This window comes from Drosophila sulfurigaster, chromosome 3, assembly GCF_023558435.1.
Source record: "Drosophila sulfurigaster albostrigata strain 15112-1811.04 chromosome 3, ASM2355843v2, whole genome shotgun sequence".
Classification (NCBI taxonomy): Eukaryota; Metazoa; Arthropoda; class Insecta; order Diptera; family Drosophilidae; genus Drosophila; species Drosophila sulfurigaster.
In genome coordinates, this window is record NC_084883.1 from 34,995,912 (window position 1) to 35,005,443 (window position 9,532).

General features: G+C 40.8%; 1 protein-coding gene across 1 annotated transcript; it reads left to right on the forward strand.

The window, feature by feature from the left end:
- Positions 1-250: 250 nt before the first annotated feature.
- LOC133842892 (protein commissureless 1) lies at positions 251-8,464 on the forward strand. The gene is made up of 2 exons (XM_062276186.1): positions 251-1,054; positions 6,087-8,464. Exons 1-2 carry the CDS (start codon positions 547-549, stop codon positions 6,815-6,817), a joined length of 1,239 nt encoding a protein of 412 aa, XP_062132170.1. The 5' UTR covers positions 251-546; the 3' UTR covers positions 6,818-8,464.
- Positions 8,465-9,532: the final 1,068 nt, after the last annotated feature.

Genomic DNA, 9,532 nt, shown 5'->3' on the forward strand with positions numbered 1-9,532 from the left:
TAAAATGAAAAGAACTGCCAAGGAAAACATGCTACGCCAAGGAATTGTACTTCAACTCGACTTGCGAGTGAATTCCGAAAGGGAGTTGAGCGAGTATTTGCGAGTCAATTGAGTGAGCGTAAAAATATCCCCGCTGAGCGAGAGTGAGAGCGAGAGCCGGAGCGAGAGAGCAGACGACATTGCAGCTGCTGGCGTGCAGTTCGACTCGCTGCGTTTGCTTTTACCTTACGCTCGCAGTGCGAGAGGCGAATTCAGTCAACAACGAGCCGCCCCAGCGAACGGACGCAGTGTGCGGAGCAGCGTTCAACGTGAAAGCAAAAAAAAAAAACAACACTGAATAAGAGACGAATCGTCTTCGTATACGTAATCGAAATTCGAGTTTCGATTTTATTTATAGACAAACGCTTTGTTTACGTGTCGTGACGCGTGTGCCAACTAAAACGAAACGCAAAGCAAATAGCTAAAAACAACTTGCGAGAAGAGATATACTAAACAACAAATTGTAACTGTGTTTCAAGTGAACCTAAAAAACGCAAAGACACAAACATGTCGTTGGGCAGCACAACGGATTACCCGCTGACTGTGGAGACCGTGGAGACAACAACAACGGTTGGAGAACTGTTTGCGGAATTCATTGCTGCACCGGCAAGCAGCATGAGTCCCTCTGCCATCGCCGAGCACATGCAACAGAATCAAATCACCTTCGAGATACCCACAGCGCACGATCTGCGCCACATTGATGCACTGCATTCGTTCAACGCTCTGCTGCAGCGTATTGGCAACTCTGCCGCTGCCTCTGCCTCTGCGTCGGCCAGCATTAGCACCGAACAACTGTCCAATTCAGTAGTGCTCGATCTGGCCGATCTGCGAGAGAGCAACAATGCGGATGCGGATAACAATTCGACGTGGGAGCAAATCTTTGGTGATGCCGATATGCATGCGATTGTCAACTATTTGTGGATTGGTGTTGTCACCTCGTTGGTGGTGTTATCACTGGTCTTCATACTCTTCAGTTGTTACTTCTATCGCAAGTTTCGTACATGGAAAAAGTGCAGTAAGTATTGAAACTTCCCTCGTCCTGTAATCAAAATGTTTGTCGCTTGTTTTTCGGTTTTTTTCTGTGTGTGTTTGTTTGTTTCGACCTTATCAACGTCCATTTATCCAGCTGTTTTGGCTGCCAGGCTAAACAATATAAAATGCAGAGGGTGCTCCTCCAATCTCGCCTCCCCTCTTCGCTCTGACTCCCCTCTATTCGCATTATGTGCCTTTATGGCCGACAGTCTCATAAATTTTGGCGCGCTTCGAAAATTGTTAGGGCGCTGTAATTTTAGATACACAACTTTATGATGCCACAAAATATATGTGTATGTGCCGCATATTTATAATATCAAATTGACCTACCACAGCAACCGACTCCCAACTCTGTCCTCCCACTTCGGCCCATTGCGAGTGGCAGATAATGTGGAGAGACTGACTTTGCAGAGAAAGGCGTGAAATTGTGTGTGTCGCGTTGAATGGACAGTGATAAAGCAGGAGATGCGTAATATACAATATAATATGTAAGGATAACATTTCGCAAATTTTACATTGTGAGCGTAGTCGAAGTTCTGATGCTCTGCTTAGAGTAGATTTTTCCTAAATCTTCTTTACTTTCTATTGTGTTAGAGATATGTTCTTATTTTCCGATATAATTCAGTGGTTTTCCTGAAATTCGATCCAATAATATTAAATACTATAAAAAGTGTATCTGCGAAATTTCATTTTATTATTTCCAAAAATAAAAGTATTAGAAAATTTAAAGTTATCTTTAACTAAATTTAAAGAACAAGTTGATTATTATTCTGCATTGTTTTCATGCACTTACTTTTATAGTCTGCCAAAAATTTGATTACCCTCTAGTAGAGTATCATAATGTTGGCAGTAATTTCGTCCGGATATTGCATGCCTTTTGTGAGGGCAACAAAAGCCAAAATTGAATACACTTTGTTATGTCTGCTATAAGCAATGGATATATGTGCAAATTCTAAGAAAAAGTGCCTGAAGCGTCAGTTGAATATGCTGGAAAAGTGAACCTGTTGCTTGTGCCCCCAAAAGACTGACAGTGTTGTAAATAAATGCCAAAAAGTAAATCATATGCTTAGGCACTTTACACATAATTAGAGGCACACACACACACTCAACTCATGTGAATCCCCAAAGAGGTGGCCGAGGAGGGGAGGAAAGGGGCAAGAGCAGCAACAAGCTGTACAACCTGGCCCTAACTATGCAACTTACACAAGTCTCAACTCGAGTGTCAAACTTTTTGCAGACCAATTTAGCCAAATGATTTATTTAGGCCAAAACCAGAAAGAGCGAGAGACGCAGATAGCCAAAGAGAGAGAGCGAGAGCGAAAGAGTGTGTGCGAGATAGAGAGCATTACACAAGTTGTTAGAGGGGGAGGCCAAAGGCCGTGGCATTAAAGTATGGCCAACTCAACTGTCAAACTGTCAATTTCGTGCTAACGAGCCTTAAAAACTTTTGCTGCCCCTCGCCTCAAATGGCAGCGAGGAGTGTTTGTTCGGTTCGGCGACAAGGGCGGAGGGAGCGGGGGAACCACTACGTAAAATATCAATTTGAGCTTTGAGCGATATGTGCGTGAGTGTGCGTGTGTGTGTGTGTGTGAGCGAGTGTTGCCTGTTTTTGGGGGCGCCTCTGCGTCTAATTAGTTTCGTTAGTGTCGTGTTGGGTTTAGTTTTTGCTTTTCTCTTCTCGCTTTTTTTCGGGTAATACACGTTAGACTGGCCTACATAGATAGGGGCTAAACACACACACACATACATATCTATATATATATATAGTTGTGTTAGGTGCATCGCTAGTGTGTGTGTGTGTGTGAGTGAGAGGCACACACGTGTGTCATTTATAATTAAGCAACTTTGGCTTAAGTTTGCTCGATTTTCATAGCACGCTTTTGTGCGCTTAATGCTCGCTACGTGTGCTGCAGCCCTGCCTCACCTCTCCTCAGTCCCTGGTCAGGTTCTTGTGCTTTGTTGACGCTATGAGCAAGCGAGATGGAGGCAGAGAAGAAAGCGAGTGTGTTTACCTTATAAATACTTAACGAGCGCCTGAGATGCCAACCTGGCGAGCTGCCTCTCACAGCCTCACAGTTTATTTATTAAGCAAGGATACACTAGCACTCACACACACTCGCACACTCACAAATGAGGAGCAAGTTTCGGCTTGTTATCAATTAGAGCAGCGCACAACTGAATTTATTAACAGGACAACAGCCAGCGGGGGCAGTCAGGCACTTGTAAATTGAAGCAAAGTACCAGAAACAACGAAACAACGAACGAACGAAACAGGAGCTGCCCCCAGCCACTGTTTATTATGTTGTATAGGTTGTGCATAATTTACTTGGCTGCCTGAAAAATGTAATTAAGCGTAGCACACTCTTCCTTCTCTTTCTCTACTCCTACTCCATCGACTTCCTTCTTCGAATTTCTTCAAGACACAAAAACTAACTGCCAAAAACTTGACTCCAGCAGAAGGACACTGAAAGCTGCCTCAATTTATAATGGATTTTGTGGTCTCGCTCTGAGCTTTGTCCAACAAAATTGCTAAAAACATTCCTCGAGGTATCAGTTAGACTCATTTTCTTTTCATGTTTTTTTTCTTTCTTTTGTTTTGTTGTTGCTTCAAATGTTTACCAATTAGAACGCTATTGTTTACCCAAATACTTTTAGCTGTTAAGTCTTGGCTTTGCAAATAGTTTTTGCTGTCACTTCCAAAGTTCGAGTGAGCAAAATAAGTCGACGGATAATTCGGGATAAACTTAATTTGAGCATCACTCAACACTCGACTTTCATTGAAATCACCTGCCAAGCGATTAAATGTAATAAAATACCGTCCAACCTCAAAAAAAAGCAGCGCCAACTGTTCGACGCATAAAAAAGAATAAAATGAACAAACATTTATGAAAAGCCCAAAAGAAACGAAAAAAAAAAATGCGTGGATAAAAAATAAATAAAAGAGCGCAGCGAAGCGAACTCAATTGTTGGGCCCTTCAGCGTTCGTCAGCTCATTGCAATGAATTTAAATTGTTGCATACATTTCGGCGCTTGGGCAGTAAAAAAGCTGTAACAAAAGCCAAAAACAAATGGCGTGCTAATTTTTTCCCGTAGCCACTGCAAATGCTCCACTCTTCTCTTCGCCTCCTTTCGATTCGTTCCTTTCTGGACAACTTCCTTTTTTTCCGGCTGCGTTTTCGCATGCTGCAAAAGGAGAAGAGGCGTCCCAAATACTTGCATAAAATATGAAGCTGGCAGCATGTGTGTGTGGTTGGTGTGTGTGCGGTGTGTGTGTGTGTGTGCCACGCCCATTGCGGCCCCAGTTGGTCGTGTTTGCCGTCTGTCTATCAAAAAATGAAACAAAAGTCAAAATGGGTCTGTGAAAGTGCTCGTCCAGGAGGCAGCACCCGAAAAATATACGAGTTTGTGCTACAGTTATAACAATAAATCAACAAACGCTGCCAGCAGCACACCAGTGTACAGCACAGTGCCTGCTAACAGTATGACTACAAGTACTGTGCGACTGCTGTTGATGTTGCTGCTGCTGCTGCTCCTCTTGTTACACTTGCTGTTGTTGTTATTTCTCTGTTTTAATATTGTAATGCGAAAATTTTTTGTTCAACAGGCTTACGACTACCACTGCCTGCCACGCCCCCTTCACACACACACTCAAATGCAAAAAAAAATGCCATCGCTTTAATGGAAAACCATTTGACCAAAATATTTACTCATGCGAACTTCTAGCACATACAAATAAAAAATTAAATTAAATTTAATTTAATGCAAAAAACAACAACGACGAAGTCCAAAAAAGAAAAACAAAAAGAAGCGCGGTGAAAAACAACATTTTCGCTGACAATTAAAAAAATTGTCGAGATTTTTGAAATTGCTGCATTCAATTGCATAAAGCGAGCACCCACATGAATGTGGCTTAAATCGCATTTAATAACTGCAACATTGTGCAGCCAGAACACGCAATAAATGCAACTCCAATCCCTCACTTTATTATTGTTCGGATCAATCTATTTTCAATCATAATTGGAATGCCCCGTTGCCCAATTGTGGATAAAAGGGCTTACAATAAATGTTATTTTGGGGAAAAGCTACAGTCGATGATAAATTGTAATGAATATTTATTCAGACAAGTTTCATGCTACTTTGTAGAATACTTTGGAAAATATTTGATGCCTCATGAAGTCTATGAAAATCTGTTTAATACCTCGTTTAACGGGCGAATAAAGCTTAAAAGCCATATAAACACTTTTAAGTTTCGGTCTTATGACATTTTTTGGTTTAACGGACAAAAGAAAAAGGTTGAATTCCATAAAAATTCAACATTACGCCGTTGCATACTTTCCGGCGTTTTTATGCCTTCTGCATTTCTGCATCTTCTTCAGTATTTATTCATTTTGCTTTTTATTATTCTTACTTTTATTTTTGTTGTATTTTTGTTCATGTGCCACGCGCGCACTTCCGGCATGTTATTGCCTACTCGTTGTAGTTGTAGTTGTAAATGTTCTTCGCATCTTGTTGTTGTCAGTCAGTCAGTCAGTGAGTCATTCAGTCATTCAGTTTGTTGTTGCTGTTGTTGTGAATGGGAAACTTTGCCTGTCCGTCCACTCACACAGGCATTTCCGGTCAGCACAAAAGTTTCTTTTCTCCCCTCTTTGTCTCTCGCTTGCTGGCTGTCTCTTTCTTTGTGTTGTTTTTGCGTATTTTTTTGTGTCTTTTCAATAAAAGATCCTGAGGTTCCTGTTCATGTCCTGGCATTCACAAAGTTCAAGCGTTTGCGCCTTTACGCTAAATTGAATTTAATGCCAAGCCCAACGTGCTGCTTCCTTTTTTCGTTCGTTCTTTCTTTCGTTCTTTCGTTTATTCCTATCCAACAAGTGTCCTTTGTGTGGACTGTGGCAAGGGACGAGGACAGGACACATGGCACATAGCACATAGCACACAAACAATCTAATGAGACGTCTGTCAAAGTCAAAGCCAACAGAAACTAAACAACTTTCTATCTACCTTCTATTTATTTGCAGACAAGGACATACGGGCACAGATTCATGCGGCAAGCGATTCCTACTCCTCGCACGGTGCCAGTCATCACCTTATCAGCTGCGATGCCCGTCGATTGTTGCAGCAGCTGCCAGCAGCCAATGGAGCAGCAACTGGCTCGCAACTTGTGAGTCCAATTGCAGGCACTGCCACAGGCGGCAGCGTTGGAGTCGGTGGAGGCAACGAGGCGGCGTTCTATCAAATTGAATCGCCACCCTGCTACACAATTGCCACAGGTCTGCCCAGCTACGATGAGGCGTTGCATCATCAGCCGCGTCATTTTGCCTACGGCATGAAGTTTGTGTATCCCAGTCTGGCGGCAGTGCATCATCATCACCATCATCATCATAATCAGCTTCTGCAGCATCGTGCGTGCATTGCCAACTGGGAAAAGGACGCAGTGCAGCGGTGCAGCTCGAATAAGCTGCAAAAGTGCAAACTGTCAGCAGCAGCAGCAGCAACAGCAACAGACGATTCGTCGAGGCAGACGCAAATTCAAATGCAGACGGAGAGTGAGAGGCTGAGGCAAGCGGAGACTGAGGACAAAAGCTCGCCTTCTATTTGCATTAACATGCCGGATGAGATGGAGGAGGAGCAGCATCAGCATCGAAATGTGGTGGCCAATGCTGCGTCAACAGATGCGGCACAAACTTTGCTGCCGGCGGCAGCTGCTGACGATGATTGCGCCTCATTGGTTGTTGTTGTTGCCGCGTGATTGCCCATCAACTGAGCTGGCAGGGCATCTAAAGGGGCAAACGGGAACGGGGGGATTGCGGGGGAAGGGTATTGGGTATAGATTATGGGCCAGAGATCATGGTTACATGTTTAGTCACTTGTAAATATTGTAGTTTGCATCCTCTGGCTGATCCTATAAACTAAATTCGATGACAGATGAAATGATTTCATGATTTTGTTTTAGTTATTTGTTATATATCATGTATTATCCAAGACTGAGTATTATTTATTGTCTATGTATTAAGTAATTTAAACGAATTGCCTATCGTTTAAGCCTAAATGTTAATGATCAACAAAATATAAACGCTAAAAATATATTCAACAAAACGACCTACAATGAAAATCAAAGAACAACATTCATTTTGTTTTATTTTCTTAGTTTCTTTAGTTTGGTTTTTTAATTTTACGCTACAATTTTATTGGTTTTCTATTGGTAATTGCTAATTGGATTAGATATATTTGTTCCACGTTTTTCTCACAATTTTTAATGGGTTTTAAAGCCTACCTACTCATTTGTTAAAGTTTATTTTCTTCTTTACTTATCCCCAAGACAAGTTAGCGTATTTGCCACAGAACAGTATCTCCTTAATTGAAACGCATTTAGTTAAAGGTAATTTTGATTTTGGTTTGGTTTCGCACCTCTTGATCAAGCACTGTTAGTTCTTAAAGTGTTGCAGTTACTAAAACGACTTAAAAAGCAAAACAGCAAGTAGCAAAAATATTATGATGGATTCAAGATACAAGAAAAATATCTAATATATCTATGTATAGGCCTTTAAAGGGAGAGAAACAAAAACTTCAATCGAAAATGCAAAAATCCAAGCTAAGTAAATTAACTAAAGCAAATAAACGAATAAATATTGTCAACTATGGTAAAGAGAAATTGCAAGCAAAATAAAATATTTATGCAAAAATAGAAATGCATGGTATTTTGATTAACTCTGGGGAAATGGTGAACGTGCATTGGGATCGAGAAAGAGATTGAGAATGCGAATGCGAATGACAGCAGCTGGAATGGAACCAGGTTAAGTCAAAGCTCTCGTGCGAGCATAATAAATACTTAATTTCATGTCAAATTTGACACTTTTGTTGAGGTTTCTGCGCCTCGCCTCGACTCGTGTGTAATGCTGCAATTTGTATTCAAATGTACGATTTGTTGATGAGTCGACGAGCGACAGACCGACAGAAAGACATAGAGACACGCGGACATACGGACAGACAGACAGACGGATGGACAGAGTAACACGCCACATCAAGCATTCCATAACGCAGCGAAGCAAGAAACACCAAAACAGGGCCATAAATTATATTATCGTGCATCGTGTATCTGGTTCAGGTCACAGTCATGAGTGACTGCCAGTTAAACTGTGGACAGCGTCGGCAACAACCACATCGCCATCGACGGGGGCCAAGGGCTTGGGTAGGGCACAAGAAAGGAGTGGAGGGGGGTGTAAAGTGGGTGTAGAACCTGGCACTGACAGCAGCAACAACATCAACACCATCACCAGCAGTGGCAGTGGCAGTTTCTGTTGCAAATGCAGTTGCAGCTCCATCTCTGCTAACTTTGTGTCGCGGTCGTGTTTAGCTGTAAATCACAACCAAAACATAAGCCATAAAGCCGCGAGTAGCGTATAACCGACTTATCTATACCCTGTATTATTTATTGTAAAAAAAAAAAACAATTAAAAATCGACTTATTGCATATTTATTTATTTATTTAGAGTTAGGTTCAAGGCTTTCATAACTGCTTGAAGGTGTCCAAATTTCACAATTAAAATAACATCTCAATGCACTCTATTATTTGCAATAAATTAATATTAATAATAGATATTAAAGGCAATGCAGAGACTCCGACAGAGAAGTAAAAGTATAATTGCTGTTCAATGTAGTTGCTGTTTTATCTACACAGCCACATCTTTTAGAGGGTAATGAGGGCATAAATTCAGCGACCATTGACACTGTTAACCTCAAAGATAACCGATACGCAATGTTATATCTACATATCTGCTTGTCTTTTGGAGAAGGCACAGTTTGTACGTGCATGAGGAGAATGGTTTTATGGGGCTTCGAACGTGTGCTCGCCGTAATTAGTCGAAGAAACAACAAAAAGTTCATTGAACAGGTTACTGGGTTTTCAATATTTCGGTTGAAAAAATAACATATAATATTATATATATATATATATATATATTCTTTTGAATACAGTTGATTTTATAATAGTAATCATAATCGTCTTTTGTTGCAACAGTAGTATTATGAAAAATTGCTTCGATTACATCGACAGTATTTATTACATAGTTAGTATTGCCCCATCTCACAGCAGTCAATTATTACTTAAGCTTAAAAAGAGTCATAAATGTCATAAAGTATAAACCTTCTGTAGCTCTATCATCCGAATATAATGCTGCTACATCTCCAGTAATCTCCATCAAAACCACAATTTTTTTTTGCCAGAATCAAGATTTTTGCTCGGTTGTTGACAAAAGAATCAATATTAGATTACCTTAATATTTACTACGAAAAGTATACTTCGAAGAGTACAGCTGTTGACAAATAATTTGATCTTTCTGCAGCTGTAACTTTTGTTGTTGCTGTGCTTGTGACCTTTGTGTTAGTATTTTCAGAAATTGCAACAGTTGTTGACGAAAGAGTTGCTGTGGCATTGCTTGATAAATTACCAAAAGATGCAATATTT

Coding starts and splice junctions, on each gene's coding strand:
- LOC133842892 (XM_062276186.1), top strand. CDS start 547: ATGTCGTTGGGCAGCACAACGGATTACCCGCTGACTGTGGAGACCGTG. Junction 1,055..6,086: donor TCGTACATGGAAAAAGTGCA/GTAAGTATTGAA, acceptor ATTTATTTGCAG/ACAAGGACATACGGGCACAG.